This window comes from Crinia signifera, chromosome 5 (assembly GCF_055691185.1).
Source record: "Crinia signifera chromosome 5, ASM5569118v1, whole genome shotgun sequence".
NCBI lineage: Eukaryota > Metazoa > Chordata > Amphibia > Anura > Myobatrachidae > Crinia > Crinia signifera.
Window position 1 is genome coordinate 131,493,643 of NC_139221.1, and position 20,992 is coordinate 131,514,634.

The window sequence follows — 20,992 nt, forward strand, 5'->3', positions numbered from 1 at the left end:
CCACCTATCCCAAATCTTAGCAAATTTCCCCTCCACTTGTCTGGAGATGTGAACAGATTTTTCATGTTTAATAACCTCGTTAGTCAATGATATCCATGTGTTAACAGTTGGTCCAATGGGAGCCAGCCATGACCTCACAGTGCATACCTTCGCCAACATGCAAAGATTGTTAATGTATCTTTGAGTATTTTGATCAAGGACATATCGATATATCGGCCGCCATGAAACTAAACAAGTACCGGTATTATTATTATTAGTAGCCCTCTGGGACTCATAACAACAGTAGCTGCACAAACATATCTTACCTTAGATTTATGTAACTGGTCACATTTTCCATGCACCCAATCCTGTGCCGCCTCTGTAACAAGCAAGAAATAGTGGAAGTTATCAAAGAGTTATAATTATTTTTATGTGCAGTCATTGATGCAATCAAAGGAGTTTGACAATCATCTATGTTCCACCATTCAAGCAGACTTTTCTGGAGATGTAAAAGTATGATGGGAGTTCAACATGAAAACTTTGTCGATATTAGGCTTCCTTTACAAAGTACATCATAAAAAATCTAACCAATACAATACAATACAATACAATAGATCAAATGAAACCAATATTTTGGTAAAGCGATTTATCTGGTATATTACTAGGGGGAAAAATCCCACTAACTAGAAATATACTCATACAGAGGAGCTGGTTCAGGGCTTCGTGCCAGACAGCCACACATGCATTACCATTGCATGCTCAAAACTAAGGGCCTCACTCAGAGCTGGTTGCCGTTTTGCAAAATTGCAACCTCCGGCGGTAGTCTACAGGAGGGAACATTAAGCACAGGGCCTGCCGGGTCCCTCCCTGCAAAAATGCACACAGCGAAGCACAGGCCAGCCATGTTTTGGGTCATAAAGCCATGGACCTCTCCCGAAGCAGAACGGACATGCCTGTGTTTTCCAGACTGCTCACATAAACGCTGCATCCTGTTCCCGCCACCCTGTGTCACTGCCCCATAAAAACTTAAAATGTGGTTACCAGGCTATCTGCGATTTTCAATAATGTCAATAACTCTGAATAACCCCTAAATGCGGAACTTGACGTGTATTCAGAGTGAACCACATTCATACAGTTGCCTCTGTGTACATCTGCTTCTGAAAATAATCCCCATCACTATCAGGGGTGCCAGATGACACTCGGGATCCCGACTGCCGGTGCTCCGACAGGGGGGATCCCAACTGACAGGGGCTATTCTCCCTCGTGGGGGTGCATGACCCCCATAGAGGGAGAATAGAACCTGTGGCGAGCCACCAAGCCCACATCGTGGTGAGCGCAGCGAGCCTGCAAGGGGCTTCTTTGCGCTCGTCCCCCTGACAGAGCACCGGCAGTTGGGATTCCAGTGTCGGTATACTGACTGTCGGGATCCCGATTGTCGGGCAGTCATAGCACACCCCACTATCAGCACACATATACATCAGCTTTATCCTTATTGCAGGTGATTTGTATGACACTATCTGCTCACTCAGCCATGTTGGAAGATTCAATCAGCGGGGAATACCCTATTTGGGAAAAGTCACTATCGGGGGTTAACACGTGTGGGAAATCCCATTGATTTACATGGAATTAGCAGGTTAGCCCATTTTAACCTCTAATAACTGTATAGGGTAAAGGTTATTTAATTGAATCAATTTACCTCAGACTCTACAAACAGGTAACAACAGGTACATTTGTATCATTAGTAAGGGTTAATACATGCAGGCATAGGGGGAAAATGTACTGCCCAAATTGCTAATTACCCAATTTAGGGCCTAGTTCAGCATGAATCGCTAATCAGAGTATTTGCATATTGAGTGATTATCGAACTGTGCATGCGTAACAAACACATCATGCATGCGCAAGGGGAATTGGTGACTGAAAATGCCTATGTATCATAAATGCAATGGAGTCTGACTGACAGGAAGATGGCATTTGGGGGTGGCAACCTGCAAATTTCTAGGTGTATCTGAAAAAAAAAACCGGCATGCCCAGGCATTTTTGAAGAGGGTCTGGGCTGATCTCTTCTAGCCTGTCTCAGTCTCAGATTAGTGGAAGCCTCACACTTCCTACACCTATGGATTTGCGAATGGATCATGATTAGCAATCAATTCTCATTTCTCTTGCAAGTTACCAAAGCGGCGCCTTCTTTTTCTGCCTGGGTGGCGGCTTTCGCCTCGCAGTCCACTGCAAATTTTCGCAAGAATGATCCCTGCTGAATTAGCCCCTTATTACAGGCAAATCAACCTAAACAGTAAATCACCAGATATATTTTTACCATCTCTCCAAAGAAAACAATAAATACCAGACATAACAAAATCATTGCAATCGCTGGTGTCTTGGTGTTAAGTTACAGTATAAAGCATGGGGAACCTCTTAAATATTCATTTAGAAAATAACTATGGAGTCAATAAACATTTGCCCATTGGTTTCAGACACCTGAAATTAACATAGTAACATAGTTGACGAGATTAAAAAAAAGACGTTATTCCTTCGAATAAACCCTATTTTTTTTTGCTTCAAAACTAGTTAGTGGAATTGAATTTTTTTCTTTACATGAAATTCTACTTTATTTTAATAGCACAGTTATGTCAATGGTGTTTACACCCACGGGAATTAATAATACTGTACATGTACTGGTAAAAAATACATATACTGTATGAAAAGGCACCCACTCCCCAAAACTCTTCATAGTGTGTCCTCCCCTCTAACAATGCATTTTTCTTTCAGTGTATTATGAAAGATTAAAAAATAACTTATTTTATATATAATAAATTGACAATTGGGGCTTTTGGAGAGTGGTTTATTTCATTAAAATCAATGATAAAATTCTACGTATGTTTACTTATTTCTACTGTTTTGGTTTTATTGATAACTGTGGTGATAAATATGTCACTGCCCAAGATCAAGCTGCATTATTCTAGGGCGAGACAGGAAGGAGTACAACAAACTGTTGTTGTACCTCTTTCCCCTAGCTCTGTGCTGATTAATGGGTCTCATGGTCTTTAGCTGAGGTTACATAATAACATACCTCCCAACTTCTTGGCTGCTGGAATAGGGACACTCGCACGGCGAAGCCGCACGCACGTGCCCGAAACGGGGACAGGGCCTATGCAAATGAGGGTGCGGCTTATGCAAATTAGACGCAACCCCATTTCCGGCCGCGAATAGACGCTATGCGCATGCGCACAGCGTCTATTTAATCAGCTTGGGGGGGCTCCCAACTGCCACCCCCCGCAGCGGGACAATGCCGGCCGCGGGTGAGACAGCGGGACAGGACCCGAAAATCGGGACTGTCCCGCTGAAATCGTGACACTTGGGAGGTATGTAATAATACAGAATACAGTATAAGATGAAGGGGGCGATGCTTGCTTTTAAAACTGATATATTACAGAGCTTTACTCATTCATTTCAAAAGAATGAATGGACTGGGTAAACTTTTTTTTTAAATCAACAGTCAACACTACAAATGTCATGCATCTGAATGGAATTCACTAACAAATGACAGAGCATGGACAATTCTGATCAATTAAAGATAAAAAACTAGAGTAAGCAACCTATCCATTTGTAGAACTTCACTTTCTTAAAGCATCTAACAGGGGTGTAACTAGATATTCATAGGCCCCATAGCAAATGTTGGTAAGGGCCCCCTATTTAGCAACTGATAAATGTATGTAAAACATATTACTTAGACAGTAAAGATGGGCCCCCTTCAGCTCTGGACCCCATAGCAGCTGCACTCCTTGCACCTACAGACTCTAAACCACATTCATCATTTAATAATGTTTCCCCTGGGAATTTTTACAGGTTTTATTCCTTTTTATTTGCCATTTGTGTTAAAGAATATGATTTCTTGTACAAGTCAAACTCCATTCCTGATGTATGCGCAGCTGAGCTTTTTTTGTGTGTGTGTTTCGCATACGCCAGAGAGGACGGATATAACTGCATTTACCACCGAATCAGGCCTTCATTACACAACATCAAGAAAAGGAAATGAAACAGTCCCTCATTACTTCGAAAAGATTAAGGTCACGCGCCCAATACTTAGAGCACCTACCTTTCCAGGTACTGTACTGCTTCATACAACACACAAAATAGATGCAGAAGATGATCACTGATGCCAAAATGAGTAACGTAATAATGATTATTATCAACTGTGTCGCTGCAAAAAAAAAGAAAAAGAAAATAATGATAAAACCATTTAAATCAACAGTTTATGTATAGAAAAACAAAACAACTGCAAAAATGTTACTATTCTGAAATATAAGAGTTGGTGTGTGTGTTGGAAGTGTTTCTGTGTTAACATTACTGACTACATACTTATGCTACACAATAGATAGTGTATTGTGGCAGGAATGGTGTCAGATCTCAACCCACTGTACAGGTTGGAATTATTTGTGTTGCTTTCTCTCAGTGTCACCAAGATGTAACAATGTGTTTCAAATGAGAGTTGAGGTGTCTGACTTGGGCTGTTAATACTGCATAAGTTAGTACTTCATAATTAGGCTCAGCAGCATTATAATGTGCCTATTCCAGCCTTACACCTAAATTGAAGCTGATGAAAACAACCTTAAACACAGTAACATTGCAATACTGACTGACCACATGGAACACTGATTCGCATTGAGAGTAACCTAGTGACCACTGCCATTCCATTCCACCTACCAGAGCATTCTGGGAAACTACAACATGTATTTCTTGTCAAAAGCAGTTAATGATCTTGGAAGCTTGACACATTAGTAAACTGTGCAAGTAAAATATCCTTTTCACAGGGACACATCTATTACACAGGCAAATTTGTGAGGTGTGTAATTTATCTGAGATAGGTAGCTAGAGGTAGATGAATAGGCCTCACAACTATAAATAATTTGGCTTTAAAGCAAGAACCTCCAAAAGTACAGTAGTATTCTCTGCGAAACTTTTTTGACACATGATATACCTAAAAAAAAACAGTGGGAGGTTAATAGGCTGCAGAGTACTTGGCATAGGAACATGGGTTCTGGTTTTGTTTAGAACTGAGCAGATTTCTGTTTCAGCTACATATTCAGCAGTTCAGAGATCAGCATATTAACAGGGAGAATAAGGCTGTGCTGGGGGAGCAATGAATTAGTTACTAGCAGGAATGAGTGTTGGAACTATGGACTATTAGAACTTATAAGGCAAAGGTCCACCCAAGTACATAAGGAACGAGCTGGGTTATCATATTCCATAAAGACTCCCTCACATGAGGGAGATCAAATGCATGTGTAATTACATACGGTAACTACCTTTATAAATGTCCCTAGTTGGACTACATGCTGAACATGGGCTGTAGTTTTGGGCACCAGCTAATAAGGTCAAAGAGAAGTTAATGATGGTTTAATTGCTGGCAACTAAATAGAAGTGTTAAATTAGAAAAGAGATGTTAGAAAAACAAAGTTTATTTGAAAAACAAAAAAGAATCCTTAAAAATGACCTAATTACTTTACTAAATTATACCCCTTTTACACTGCCGCAAAAACCTGGGTTTTTCCCTCGTAGACCTGGGTCAGCGGCGGTGTAAAAGGAAATAACCCGTGTCCCTTTACTTGGGACTTCTACCCAGGTCCTGACCAGGGTAGAACACGGGCAGGACCTGGGTAGAGGGCAGTGTAAATGGGTATGCCGGGTCATCCGACCCAGCTCCCATTTACAGCAATGGCGGAAGCCCAACCTCCAGAACGCAGCATCCTGCAGTAAACATGGAGATTGTACTCTGCAGACAGCAGCAGAGGCAGGGAGGAGGTAAATGGATGTCTGTGAGCGGCATCCATTTACCTCACGGATGGGGGCTGGGGGCAGCCCAGCAGCTTACCTTGGTGCTGGGCTTGCCCCCAGCGCAATGATCAGCGTTCCTGGTGGGGTGATCGGCAGTCCCGGCGAGTGGAGATGATGTCATCTCCAAGCGCCGCCCCTGTAGGCACCACAGTGTAAACGGTGCAAATCCCGGGTCCGATCTGGCTTGGATCCATGTTCCAAATACTGGGTCGGATCCAGGATTTGGGTGTAAAAGTGGTATTAGTGTGCCTGGTTTCAACTGGGCAAAGGTTTGCTAGGCAGAACATTTTACCCCTTTTCACTCCCTTAAGAATCTAATTCTGAAAATCCCTGCTGCAAATAACTGTCACAGTTTCCACTCAGTAGTTCCCATGTTCCAGGTCACCTATGGGTGCTCAGGGAAAGTTCACCAACTGAGCACAATGGTGATGCACTGTAAATGGCAGGTGGATGTTTTGCCCCATAAATCCAAAACAAAGCATCCAATTACAGTGGCCAGTATTCAATGCTCCCGATTCTCCGGGTTTTTTTTCGGCGAATCGTGCTGTTTTCACTCCTTGCGGTGAAAATCTGATTCACCCTATTCAATGTTCATGTGCCGGCCAGTTCTCCGTTTCATGCTCGCTACAATTCGCTGGTGTATTTCAATGGGGTTTTCACTGGGATTTGCCAAGAGTGTATTCAATGCTAGGATGGCGAATTGCTTTCTCCCTGATTTTTGCCATGATTCACCATTTTGCATTCGACATCTTTTTAAGGTGAACTGGAAAGTAATCTTTTGAAATAAAGGGTTTTTTTTTCTGTGAAGGGGCGTGCTATTTTATTCATGTGCTTGAAGCAAATTAATATATATTTAATTTTTATTTTATTTGTAAATTATTTTTTTTTACACTTTCACCAGCAGGGGGCCGGGAGCCGCTCATTAGATATTCATATATTCACTTCACTCTGGTCCCGGCTTGTTATGTGCGGGACCAGAGTAGCGGCTCCCTACCCCTGCCCCGTGCCAGCATTCCAGGGGGGCAGCCTCTGCTGCCTGTATCCCGGGAGCCCTCCCACACAAATTCTGGGGCAGGCAGGGAGGCTTACATCTCCCTGCCTGCCTCCGTCCCCCGTCCCCCTGCGGCAAATAAAATTCGCCAGCAGGGGCAGCGAGCCCCTGCTGCATTGAATAGGGTGACAGGGAGGGCTGGCAGCGGATGCTGCAGCCCTCCAGAACCCTGCGAATGTGCAGCGAATCCTAAATCCTAAAATTTATAGGGTGTGGTGAATTACTGAATGGTTAGAGCAGGGGTAGCCAACTTCAGTCCTCGAGAGCTACCAACAGTTAACATTTTCTGGGTCTTCTCACAGATCACAAGTGAAGTAATTATCTCCACCTGTGAATCTTTTGTAATTTGGCAGTGAGAAAAGAGTGCACCTGGGCACCTGCTAAGTGGTCAGGAAAACATGAACTGTTGGTAACTCTCGAGGACTGTTGGCAAAAGCTGGGTAGGACTGAATGCACATATAACTTTTCTCAACCATATCTCTTATATATTTAGCCAGATCTGTCACTCATCCCCTGTGTATATAACGTTCCTGCCCAGCGGGATACACAAACCCGCCCCCCCCCTAGGGCAAAGACCAGTGTTCTATGTGTATAACGTTCCCGCCCAGCGGGATACACAAACCCGCCCCCCCTAGGGAAAAGACCAGTGTTCTACACACCACCACCCCCTTGACATCACCTCCCCCCCGCGCCCAGCCAGGGCTACAGTACAGGCCCACCATCCACTATTACTCCACAGCCACCAGGTGAGCGGCAGGTCTGCCCACACTCCCCCCCTCTGCCAGCACCCCAACCCGGACCCCTGCAACCCCCCCTCCCGCGATCCGCGGGGCCCCTGCACCCCCCTCCCGCGATACGCAGCCGTCCTCCCGCGATTCGCAGTACCCCTGCTCCCCCCTCCCGCAATTCACAGCCCCCCGCACCCCCTCCCGCAATTTGCGGGCCCCCGCACCCCCTCCCACGCCCCCCCCCCCCGTGATTCGCGGCACCCCCCACGACCCCCTCCCGCGATTCACGGCAAACACCCCCCCCCCGCGACCCCCCTCCATTCGCAAAGACCCCCCCCCGCACGATTATTCGCGCCACCCTCTGCGACTCCCCTCCCGAGATTTGCGCCCCCCGTGCCCCCCTCACACTATTCGCGGACCCCCCCTCCTGTACTCCTGTGCTGCCACGCTGGACCCTCACCCACTGGCAGAAGCTGCACAGTGTCCCCCATGCTCCTCTTTAGTCCCCCATATGCCCACACAACCCTATCACTACTCAGCCTCCTGTTTTCCTGTGTCGTGACCTCCGCCAGTGGGGAGCCGCTGACTCAAAAACACCCTACTATACTATTGCACACACACACACCTAAACAACACGCACACACACCCCCACAAATGTCACTGTACCATCCACACTATCAATGTACATCTTACTCTGTAACCGCTTTTTAATTAAACAAAACAATGCACACCCCCTTCCAAATCATATGCTCTCTATTTAACACATTTCACCTATAACTCAAGTTGCAATACAGGCCATCTTTCATACAATTATAACCAGTGGTCGAAGTGGGGCGGTATACAACGGTATACCATACCGCCACTTCTCCACTGTCAGTTTTTTTTTTTAAGTAATAGGAGTGTGCAGACTAGCGTCTGCACACTGCCTTTACTTTACGCAGCGTCGTTGGACGCAGCGCCGGCCGGGGGATGGCATAGACCCTATCCTCTTCTGCTGAGGCTGCAGGCCGGCTGGCAGTCGTGCTTCTTCCGACTTACAGCTTCCTGCAGTGCTCAGCCTCTGCGTAATAATGAGAGCGCGGCAGCAGCATTGCTAGGAGCCGGGACCTGCATAGCCTTGGAGATTGAAGAGGCAGCAGCAGCAGATCCGCCCACTTCCTGTATGCTCTAGAGAACTCCGGAGGGCAGACTGCTCACCTCTTCAGCCTGAAGTCTGTAAGTAGGATTGCTATGTGTGTATTATGTATGTTTGTATGTACTGTATGTATGTTTTCAAGCAGGTATTTTCTTTGTGTGTTCTTTGTGTTTTTGAATGCTGTGTTTGTTTGTATGTATGCAATGTGTTTTTATGCTATATGTGTTTGTGTATATGAAAGTATGCTGTGTATGTATTCTTTGTGTTTATGTATGTTTGTAGGCATGCTGTATATGTATGCCATATTTGCCATGTGTGGGTCTGCTATAGGGGTCCGCAGGATGTTCACAGGTTGAGGGACCTCTGCTGGTGGGCTAGTCCCATTGAACCTCAGCCTGGCCAGTTTCACAGCTACCTTGGTCAGCCCGGACCAAAAGCCCCTCTGGTGACTGGCCAGCCGGCGTATGCAGCTTTACCCCAGCTGTCTGCTCCTGGCAAACCATTCCTGGCTTTAGCTGCACAGGTGGGCAGTAAAGAGCCAGCATGACCTGGCCTCAACACCTGTGCACTGCGCTGCCCAGCTTTAAGAGCGAAGACCCAGTGGCTGCTGTGTGACATCCCAGGGGTATATGTGTGTGTATGTATGTGTGCTGTCAGTGTGTATGTATGTGTGCTGTCAGTGTGTATGTATGTGTGCTGTCAGTGTGTATGTATGTGTGCTGTCAGTGTGTATGTATGTATGTGTGCTGTCAGTGTCTATGTATGTATGTATGTATGTATGTATGCGTGCTGTCAGTGTCTATGTATGCGTGCTGTCAGTGTCTATGTATGCGTGCTGTCAGTGTCTATGTATGTGTGCTGTCAGTGTCTATGTATATGTGCTGTCAGTGTCTATGTATGTGTGCTGTCAGTGTCTATGTATGTGTGCTGTCGGTGTCTATGTATGTATGTATGTATGTATGCGTGCTGTCAGTGTGTATGTATGCGTGCTGTCAGTGTGTATGTATGCGTGCTGTCAGTGTGTATGTATGCGTGCTGTCAGTGTGTATGTATGTGTGCTGTCAGTGTCTATGTATGTATGTATGTATGAATGCGTGCTATCAGTGTGCATGTTTGTGTGCTGTCAGTGCAGTGGAGGTATGTCATTTTTCAAGCATTATTATTTATTGTTGTACTGCAAGAGCTCCGCCACCTTGAGGAATATGGCGCCATCTTCTTCCCGAAGACAGAACCAACTGCACATCACCGCCAGCTACAGGGACTCATTGACATTACCAGGGACCATGATGGGTACGCACACCTCAGACTACTGCCTCCCCTGAACACAGGCCACGAGCAACAGTCAAGGTGAGTGGGGGTGAGGGCTATGCACTGCGATCGCAGCAGGGAGGGTGATTAAGAGGTGGCAGGCTGTACAGGGAGACATCACCTGTGCCTGCCCCCGGGTAGCAGGGAAGAAAGAGTACAAGAGGCAGGCTGAACTGCAGGGAGGCATAGATTGTGACCAAGCTGGGGAGTACAGGAGGCAAGCTGTACTGCTGGGGGTAAAGGGAGAGGAGGCTGGGTCTACTGCTAACCCTCCCCTGCTACAATCTAAACCCCAACCATCTCCCTCTCAAAGCCTAACCCTCCACTCTCCTCGCCTAACCCAAACCCTGACCTCCCCTTCCGCTGCCTAATCCTCCCCTCCTATAGACTAACCCAAACCCTCCCTTCCCACAATTTATCCCGCCCCTTCAGCAGCCTAATCCTAACCTCCTGTCCAGCAGCCTAACTCCCTCCCATATCCTAACCCTCCCCAGGCTCCAGTAGCTCAGCCCTAACCCTCCCCTCACACAGCCTAACCCTAACATAACCTCCCAAAGCCTATTCCTTATGGTCTCCTCCGGCAGCCTAACCCTATCCCTCCCCTCCTGCAGCTAAACCTTCCCCTCTTGCATCCTAACCCTAACATCACCTCCCATAGCCTAATCCTAACCATCTCCTCCAGCAGCCTAACCCTAACCGTCCCCCCGAGTAGCCTAAACCTATCCCTCCTCTCCCGCAGCCTAACCCTCAGCTCCCTTCCAGCAAACTAAACCTCCCCTCTCGCAGCCTAACCTTACCATCACCTCCCATAGCCTAATCCTAACTGTCCCCTCGGGATGCCTTAACCTAACCCTCTCCTGTTGTTGTTAACCCCAGCCTCCCTTCATTAACCCTAACCTCCACTTAAACCTAATCTCCCCTCCCGCAGCCTAAACCTTAACATCCCCCCCTAAAACTAACCTTCATCAACTTCAGCAGTGTAATGGCGGGTATAGAGGGGACAGTAGTGTAGTGGCCGGTATAGAGGGGTCTGACTCAAGCACAAAGAAATGCAGATGAAAATACAAAGAAGATGCAAGGAAGGCCGCAATAGTGTCCAACTCAAAAACAAGCCTAATGAGGAGTAATTCCACCCCCCCCCCCTCAACAGACCCCACCCACTCAAACTACCCCACCCCCCATTAGGGCTGCTACCATACTTTTCCCAGGCTGCTTTTCAATCCCAATCCGCCCCTGGGCATAGAGACTCTCAGCGGTGGAGATGGATGCTGGAGATAGATCGCCGCCGGGCTGCTGCGTGCACCGGGTGGAAGTACTGTACAGTCGTCCGTACAGTACTTCTGCCCCGCGCCTGCCGCAGCCCGGCAGCAATCTATCTGCAGCATCCATCTCTGGCCAGCAGGACTGAAAGACAGCCACCGTTGAGATTCTAAGAGGTGAGGGAAGGAAAGCTTCACTGACATTGAGAGGCAATGTGTATCTGGCACTGAGGGGCAATGTGTATCTGGCACTGAGGGGCAATGTGTATCTGGCACTGAGGGGCAATGTGTATCTGGCACTGGGGGGGCAATGTGTATCTGGCACTGGGGGGGCAATGTGTATCTGGCACTGGGGGGGCAATGTGTATCTGGCACTGGGGGGGTAATGTGTATCTGGCACTGGGGGGGGGGGGCAATGTGTGTGAGGTTATCAGATTCACTGTAAATCTGTAATTACTATATTTTATTAGGTGTAGTAATTAATGTACTATTTTAGTCCGTCGGTACCCTCTTGTTCTCCATATATGTCTATATACCCCTATATGTGTGTGTAGTTCCAGATCATATATTATTAGGCTGTATAATCCCACCTCAAATGTAATGTCTGTATTTCCCAGGACTTTATTCATGTAAGCATTGTACCATTGGCAATCTCCCCAGGGGGGTTTACAATTCTTTGTAAACCTCTGGGCTCTAGCAGACTTTGTGGAACCGGCCACCACAGGGGGTGATCAGCCCATAATGTAATCAGCCGATTATTGTTCCTGCTGTTTACATGAGGGGGATAGCTGAAGGACAATCACCACAGGGGGTGATCAAATTCCCCTACTATCAACAGGAGGGTTGTCCACAGGGGGTGACCACCACATAATGTAATCAGACTGTGTTTTATATCTTGGGTTGACTCTGCTATGCATATCTTGGCCACTTCCAGACTTTCTGGAACCGACCCCAGCAGGGGGCAGAAGCAGATGGGCAGCAGCAGTACCTGGGAGGGGGGATAAACCTGACTTGAATCCACCAATAGGGATTGAGTGCAAGCCCACTGATGGTATGGAGAAGCGTGGGAATTGGAAGTTTTTTAAAATGACTGGCACACAAGCCAGGAAGATTTTTTTTGATGGACTGTCCTGGACTAAGAGGTTATGCTCTGTCTAGGTATCGTGTGGACTTATATGCTATCACTGCGGTGTGGATAAGTGATAGTTTGCCCTGTGGAACTGATCTGGGACTGTGACTATACAAGGACTGTCTGTTTGGGCCTGCTACCCGATAACGTTTATATGCTACATTTGCCTCTTTTTCCTGTCTTCATCTACTTTCGTGTGCTGTGATAAAAATAAACCATATTTTGGTTTCATCTGCTCGGTGTCTGAGTGATTGAGGAACTCGTACCCTCACATTTGGCGGCAGCGACAGTGGGATCATTCAGACACCAACCTTCGAGCACAGAAAGCACAGAGAACAGAGGATCAGACCATATGTAAGGAAACGGAAAATGCAATAAGGTGATGTTCAGCAAGTGAGCAGGTGTCATTCCTGTGGAAAGGGAAAATGTTTCCAAGGAAAGAAAATCGATGCCTCAAGACCCCTGTAGCAGAGGAGCTCAGGGATGGAGGTTCTTCAGTGTATCGGCAGGCTGGGAAGCCGGATCTGTTATTTATTGTCAGGAAAATGCATTATATCTGGAAGTACTGGGAAGACGCTCAGCAGATGGTCAGCGGGTGGAGAGTATCCAGCATACAGGACAAGTTGTGTTACCTGGGGGATGCATTTCTGCACTGTAAAGGTGAGGCCACCTCTTGGAATCTGCTGGGAGAGCCAGAGTTTGTAGAATTTACAGAGGAAGTGATTGCTACAGTTACCCAGATGCTACAAAGAGGACAATATTCTGAGGCTGAAGGACAAGTCCAGAATACATTGATGCCCCAGATAGAACCAGAGGAAAGGTCTAGAAGGGGGCTACTGCAATCTGGGCAGACAACCGAGGGGTCTGCCACAGAATTAATTGTTACTGCAAGAGAAGGGTCGTTGTCAGGGGGGCCCCTAACTGCCCTTGAAGAAATGAGTATGGAGGAGCTGATAGCAGAAGGTCAGCTGCGAGGGATACCCATCCGATCCTGCACTCGCGGGGAAATCCTTCAGCAGATCCTTCACGATCAGGGAGATCCTACAAATGCATTTGCTGATTACCGAGCATGGATTCTCCATTTCGGTGCACAGTTGAGTGTGTGGGAACAATTGCAGTGTCTGGAGGAGTGCTTCGTGGTGGCAGAGGAAGAGGCGATTGATCGGGGGCTCCTGGATACCCCAGCATGGCAAGATCAGTGTCGCAGGGGGCGTGATGAAAGGCACCGTTTGCAATTGCTTCTCCCCCATCCTAGGGAGGAAGCTGCTCAGTGTTCTCTACAGGGGGAGGTTATCCCCAAAGTGAAGGAGGTTATTCAGGAGGAGCTGCACTACTGCTTCCCTTTTGCTGAGGTGGGAGATGCAGAATTATTAACCTGCTGCCAGGGGATCTATGAGGACTGCGCCCAGGAGGAGATCACCGTGGTTAGAGGAGTATCCAACAACATCCAGGCCACCAGCCCACCAGTCACAGATGACGTCGTGTTTCGGGCTGCCCAGCATACTCAGCTGGGGAAGGAGGCTATCGCGGAGAAGGAGGTGTGCGCAGAAGTAGCTGCAGGTGAGCATCTGGCTTTTAAGGGGACAGAGCTGACACAGCCTGTCCTGCAGCCACCAGCGGAATTGTTTGTGATGGAGGGTCCCTCCTCAGCCCTGGACATTGAGACCAAATGCTGGACTGAAATGTGCCATGCCCCTAGTTTGGGTTTGGGGGAGGAAGGACATGACGGGGTGGTGGAAGTGCCAGGGCCAGAGCCCCTATATTGGCCTGCTGTTCGGCCCCTGTTCCTTGGGCAAGAGGGGGAGGTGGAAAGTGGTCCCTGCCCCATTGTGCCCGAGGCAAAAGTATTAGTAGGTTACAATGTTGCAGAGGGGGGGTACCCAGAATCCGAAGAAGAGGAATTGCTACAGCCTTTGTTAGTTCCAATGTATGACTTAGACTGTAATCATGCCCTTGCTGGTTCTGCAAACCAGCCGCCTTTTACAAGATGGGTTTGGTATGATGTCACCCTGTGGGACTCAGGTGGTATATCCAAACCCCAGATTCTCGGCTCTGCATCCCGCTATTCCAGGTTGTTATTGGTTCCTGAACAGCTGGGTACCGGGACTACAATAGTAGGGGAAGGAATGTGAGGTTATCAGATTCACTGTAAATCTGTAATTACTATATTTTATTAGGTGTAGTAATTAATGTACTATTTTAGTCCGTCGGTACCCTCTTGTTCTCCATATATGTCTATATACCCCTATATGTGTGTGTAGTTCCAGATCATATATTATTAGGCTGTATAATCCCACCTCAAATGTAATGTCTGTATTTCCCAGGACTTTATTCATGTAAGCATTGTACCATTGGCAATCTCCCCAGGGGGGTTTACAATTCTTTGTAAACCTCTGGGCTCTAGCAGACTTTGTGGAACCGGCCACCACAGGGGGTGATCAGCCCATAATGTAATCAGCCGATTATTGTTCCTGCTGTTTACATGAGGGGGATAGCTGAAGGACAATCACCACAGGGGGTGATCAAATTCCCCTACTATCAACAGGAGGGTTGTCCACAGGGGGTGACCACCACATAATGTAATCAGACTGTGTTTTATATCTTGGGTTGACTCTGCTATGCATATCTTGGCCACTTCCAGACTTTCTGGAACCGACCCCAGCAGGGGGCAGAAGCAGATGGGCAGCAGCAGTACCTGGGAGGGGGGATAAACCTGACTTGAATCCACCAATAGGGATTGAGTGCAAGCCCACTGATGGTATGGAGAAGCGTGGGAATTGGAAGTTTTTTAAAATGACTGGCACACAAGCCAGGAAGATTTTTTTTGATGGACTGTCCTGGACTAAGAGGTTATGCTCTGTCTAGGTATCGTGTGGACTTATATGCTATCACTGCGGTGTGGATAAGTGATAGTTTGCCCTGTGGAACTGATCTGGGACTGTGACTATACAAGGACTGTCTGTTTGGGCCTGCTACCCGATAACGTTTATATGCTACATTTGCCTCTTTTTCCTGTCTTCATCTACTTTCGTGTGCTGTGATAAAAATAAACCATATTTTGGTTTCATCTGCTCGGTGTCTGAGTGATTGAGGAACTCGTACCCTCACAATGTGTATCTCGCACTGTAGGGAAATGTGTATCTGAGAATATGACCACGCCCCTTTTTCAGTGATCACGCCCCCTTTTCGAAGGCGCGCGCATAAATATAACCTTTATTTTTCCATACCCCCACTTTAAAATTTCCACTTCGAGCACTGATTATAACCATATTTCTCACAATACAAACGTTCACAAATTAAGGGGGCGCAGCCCCTTACGACTGTGTGAAGAGCGCCCGTAGGCAGGGGTTAAAGTGAGGGGGAACTGGGTGGAACTGAGTTCCACCACCTCTAATGGTGAGGTGGAACATTTTAACCTCTACATTGGCCCTGCACAGTAATTCTCACAGAAAAACATTCTAGTTTGCAGGGGGGTGCTAAATAACCTACCACTGGCCCTGTACCTGCCTAATGGGGGTAAGGGAGGGGGAGTAATTAGGTTGCATAGAGAAATTAGTTCCACCACCTCTGCATGACCACTTTAAGCCCTGCCCGTAGGGCACGATGAATCACCTAGTTAACAATATTACTGTAACATATTACAATGTAATATATATAAGAATGTAACATACAATCAGGTTGGTTGGGTTGATGGTTACACTCTGCATCAGAAACGTTAGTGCCAGGCAGAATCTCTTCTGTACAGCTGTGGGAGAAGAAACAAGGGGCTCTTATAATGATGTAATATTAGTGTTAAGCATAATAGTAAGTACAGATAAAATACATTACATATAAAACTAAAGGATGGTAATCCCAAGCCACAAAAAGAATCACCATTGAATTTCAGTATGTGATTAAAGACAGATGTCACCATTTACTGAGGATTTAAGCAAAGAAAAATTGTCGCTCTCCATCAGAACTTCAATCGCTTCAGATCGCTTCAGATCTTCTGATCTGTTTCAAACTTGCTGGATATGCAGAGATCGGAGGTAGGAGCAGATAGGGACTGGGAGTGGAGAATTTGTGGGCTAAAAACTGTCACAGCTCAAAGTAAAAATGGTCACAGCTCAAAGTGAAAGCACATTGCAGAAGCCATCATTTTGATTAGCTTTTAACTAAATAAAGAGAACCTACAGGTCACTTGTACTCTTGTCCTGAAGGCAACAAGGTATGCAGGTGGGACACAATCAAAAGTGCTCATGCTAATTATATACTTACAATTTCTAATGCAATATGAATGACTTACTTTGTCCAGGGCTTGCAGTGGTCTGTTGCCGATGAGGAGTCGGAATAAAATCCCACATTGCAAGGTGCACATATCGTATTTTTATTTCGTTGAACTAAAGTAGACAATAATTACAAGTCTTTAGATGTATGCCTGGATAGCAAGGATGTACGGCTGAGAATAATAATAATAATAATCGTGAAAATAATATTAATATTATGTACTGTAAGAGAGTGAACGCTGCCTAAAATTCTAGCACATTCTGATTTGCCAACATTGTCCCAGCTACTGATTAATGTTCTCTTCTTATCCAACTGAAATGAACTTAGTAAATGTATTTTCTCACAGCAAGGCACTGAGGGGCAGATTTATTAAGCTTGGAGAAGAGATAAACTGGAGATAAAGCGGAGAAAAGGTAAAAGGAGATAAAGCACAGCCAATCAGCTGTGTTTGAAAAAGACAGTTGGGAGTTGATTGGCTGGTGCTTTATCTCCTTTTACTTTTTCTCCGCTTTATCTCCAGTTTATCTCTTCTCCAAGCTTAATAAATCTGCCCCTAACTACTGTATGTAATTGCATGAACAACATCAAATATTTTTTGAAACCATGTAAAATAATAGCAGTAAACAGCAGAGAAAAGCTAGTGTGATCACATGTAGAATAAAAACTGCCTTTGTGAATACAGTATACAATGCTGTATACTGAAGCATTGAAGGAAGGTTTAAAAACTGGAGTACTGTAATCACATGTATAATGGAAACCGCTTTTACTGGACATGGGTCAGCTTTAGTATAACAATACGGTATACAATATAATACACTCTCCTGAAAATTCCCAATGGGGAAGAGTACATTTGTGGATAAATAAATCTCAGGTCTATAAGCTTAGTAAATAACATAGTAAATAACTAAAATCTACTTAGTAATTAACATAAATAATCACCGGGAGGCTGCACTCCAAATCCAGGGGGGCATTTTCTGTTTTCCATACATATATACTGTGTTGTGTCAAAGTAGTATCCCTTTGTGCACATACACTCTCGGGGATGGGTTATGTTCCCACTGTGAAGCTCAATCAATGCGCTCCCTGTTAAGAGAAAAGTATAAATTTTTTGATGGGTTTACATATGACATATTAGACAATGACCCTTATTCTGGTTCACTCACAAAGGCAAATTCTTTCTCAGATAAACAAAACCATGTGCACTGCAGGGGGCAGTTGTAACATGTGCAGAGAGAATTAGGGGCCTTATTCTGGTTCGTGCGGCTGGGCCGTACGCGTACGTTCCGTTTTTTTTTTTCATCTGCGCATGCGTACCATCTTCAATACGCAGGCGCGACCACTCCACAACGCTCACGGACGGGTCTTTCCATGCGAAAAAACCTGTACGCGAGAGTACGGTCATTGTGGGCGGCATAGGGGCGTGTTGAGGGGAGCGGCCGAAATAATGAGGGAAAATGGGCGTAAACATGGGCATACACGGGGGTTTGCACCAAAAAGGAACGGTGCTACTACCGCTCGATCGGCTAAAGCACCGTTCATTTCGGACACAAAACAGGCGGCCGCCAACCGCCACCTCAGACCACCCCTACAGATACCGCATGACAGCGGACGCCTGGGTTTGCTAATTTACACTGATTACTACTCAAACACATACACCTGAATGTAATAAGCAATGCTGCAGTCTATTAAGTCCAAACCATTATTTCACTACCTGCAAGCCACACACAGCACTCAAACACCTTGGAAGCTTATCTTTGTATACTTCTCGACATTTAAAGGTTTGTTTAATTTAAGGTAAGAATCTTTTTAAGACCTGCTTATATATGCTAAGGTAGGTATTTGTAAAACATTTATACACATTCACTACGTGCTTTCATAGACTTTACACAGTAGCACACTCAATCTACACAAGTCGACATGTGTCAACGTGTTCACTCTAATACAAACATAGGTTTCGTATTTATGATACAATAACATAAACCACACCTAACACCTACAAAGGATGTTTCAGCAATGTTTTAAGCCCATGCCCACTATTTTGCGCACAATCTTTGTATAGTACCCAAAATACCGACCTGTACCACTTTCTGATCTGCTATGAATTGGATTTTACTACACTCTGGATGTAAGATGCCACCAATCACATTATTGCACTCACATCTCTCTAACAAAGGATTCCTACTTCTGCTTATGACACTGTAAACTCATATATATTTAAATAGTTAAACATGTTTGTTCACAAGCAATTTTATCATGTTTGGCCGATTCACACATCTTTTTTTAGGGAGGACACATATGCATTCCTACACAAATGTCCCTTTTGCCCCTTGTTTGTCTACCTCACCCACTCCATGAGGAAATCATTGTTCTGGACCTGCTTTTACCTACTAATGTAGGAGCTACCTCACCTGCACACAAACTGCTTTCTCACCTATTAAGTTGCTCTGCACATGTGCTGACACAAACTAATTAGCAGGGAAAAGTTGGATATGAACATGTGAATGGCCATGGAGAGGGTTACACATGGGAAACTTCTACCACACTTCAAGAAATGCTCAAAAATACCCTGGTCAGTAAGTACACATAAATGTATTATTTGTTTCACACAAGAAATTACACATACAACAATTGTGTTGTAATTGGGAAAATAAATTTATTTGCTGTTCAGCATCACAGCTTATTTGCCACTTTAATGTCATAAATAAAAATAAAATATAAAATATACACAAAAATAAAAATCAGCCAGAACAAGAGGTTGCATATCTCCAAACATGTGTTACCCTGCAAATGCAATGGTGAAAGAAATGTGGACACCAGAATACGTACTGCAACAACCAGGGTGAATACTAAGCATGATACACACCACCAAAAATTTATCCTGCATTTCTAGAGGTCAAAATAAGAACTTTAATGCCCATGGCACGAAAATGGATCGATGGCCAACTCAGGAAGTGGATGTCCAGTGCAATTTAAACATTTGGGGTCCAACCACAGAGGAAGTGAACCAGGTGTCATTATTTTGGCCCTTTTTTCCCCTTTTTAGATGGGGCCTTGGGGACAGGGGCCTTTGGCTCTGATGGTTTGCGCGGCCTTCCCCTACTGGACACAGGAGGGTCAGCAGAGGTGGAAGGTTGGGGAGCAGCTTGGGGTGGGCCAGCAGATGGGGGATTGTCCCTTAGGGACCTGGCGGTGGTGAGCAGCTCCACCAGAATGTCATTCTGGCGGCTGAATTGCTGGACAATGCTTTGCATGCCAGCCGCCAGAGTGTCATTGATGCGGTTTAAGGCCTCACACTGCTGCCTCTTTGTGGGCTTCCAATCTGCCAGAAATTCCATAACCTTCTGCTGACAGACCGCAGACTCCTCCCCTCGCTGCTCCATCCTCTCCAGTATCACCATCCACCTGGCATCCCATGTGTCCTGTGGCTGGGGGTGTCGTGTTGGTGGAGGCTGGACCACTTGCTCCACCTGTGGCTCTGCAGAGGAAGATGCTGCCGGTTCATCCTGTGTTTCTGCTTCTTCTAGGATAATAATTGAAAACAATGTCACCATCACATACGCACTAAAAAAAATCTTTCCAAATACAATGCACTACTGTGACTTACCATCAAAAACAGCAGCAAAGACCTCCACCGGGAGCTCACTATCCATATTGGATATCCCCCTGACCTCGGCCACATCAATAACATCCAAGGCGTCCTGCTCCAGGGGGGTATATTCCAAATGATCTGGCATAGGCCCCCTCCCGGTGGACATGCTGTGGTTGTACCGGTCAGTCATCTTCCTCTTCAGTGTAGTTTTGAAGTCTGACCACCTACAAGTTAAAAAATACAAATATCACCATGAGATATGTGCACCACTGTGCTAGTGAACATCATGACTACGTTACATTTGCTAGTGTGGGTGATCTTATGTTTTTTAGCCATATGTTTCCCACACACACATTAATGTCTCCATTATGAGGCATTTCAGTGTCTCATCTCATTCATTAGGCCACTAAATGCACATACATAGATCACTATGCAGAAATGACATCATCCATGGCCAAATTATGCACCTCCACCTGGTGTCAAACTACACATTCCACCATAGCTTGACAGTGTTGTTATTATGGAGTAATTTAACTATGGGAAGGCATACTGGGATGTGTAGTTTCTCACCAGCTACATGTGCACAGTTTGGTCATTCTTGTTTCAGTAGCATCATATGGAACGTGTTACAACAACTCTTTTTCAACAACACACTTTCTGTTGTCCCATCACATACTTTACATGAGCAGAACTGTGCCCATAACCTCACATCACAC

At 45.8% G+C, this 20,992-nt stretch overlaps 1 protein-coding gene across 1 annotated transcript in view; it reads right to left on the bottom strand.

Moving 5' to 3' along the window:
- TNFRSF11A (TNF receptor superfamily member 11a) overlaps nucleotides 1-20,992 on the bottom strand; it is a 93,915-nt gene that overhangs the window by 5,661 nt on the left and 67,262 nt on the right. The window contains exons 4-8 of the mRNA XM_083188054.1: nucleotides 17,627-17,770; nucleotides 16,707-16,800; nucleotides 16,093-16,166; nucleotides 4,073-4,177; nucleotides 306-358 (exon numbers count right to left, since the gene is read on the bottom strand). Of these exons, the coding sequence (XP_083044180.1) occupies nucleotides 306-358; nucleotides 4,073-4,177; nucleotides 16,093-16,166; nucleotides 16,707-16,800; nucleotides 17,627-17,770 (470 nt within the window). The remainder of the gene's footprint in view (nucleotides 1-305; nucleotides 359-4,072; nucleotides 4,178-16,092; nucleotides 16,167-16,706; nucleotides 16,801-17,626; nucleotides 17,771-20,992) is intronic.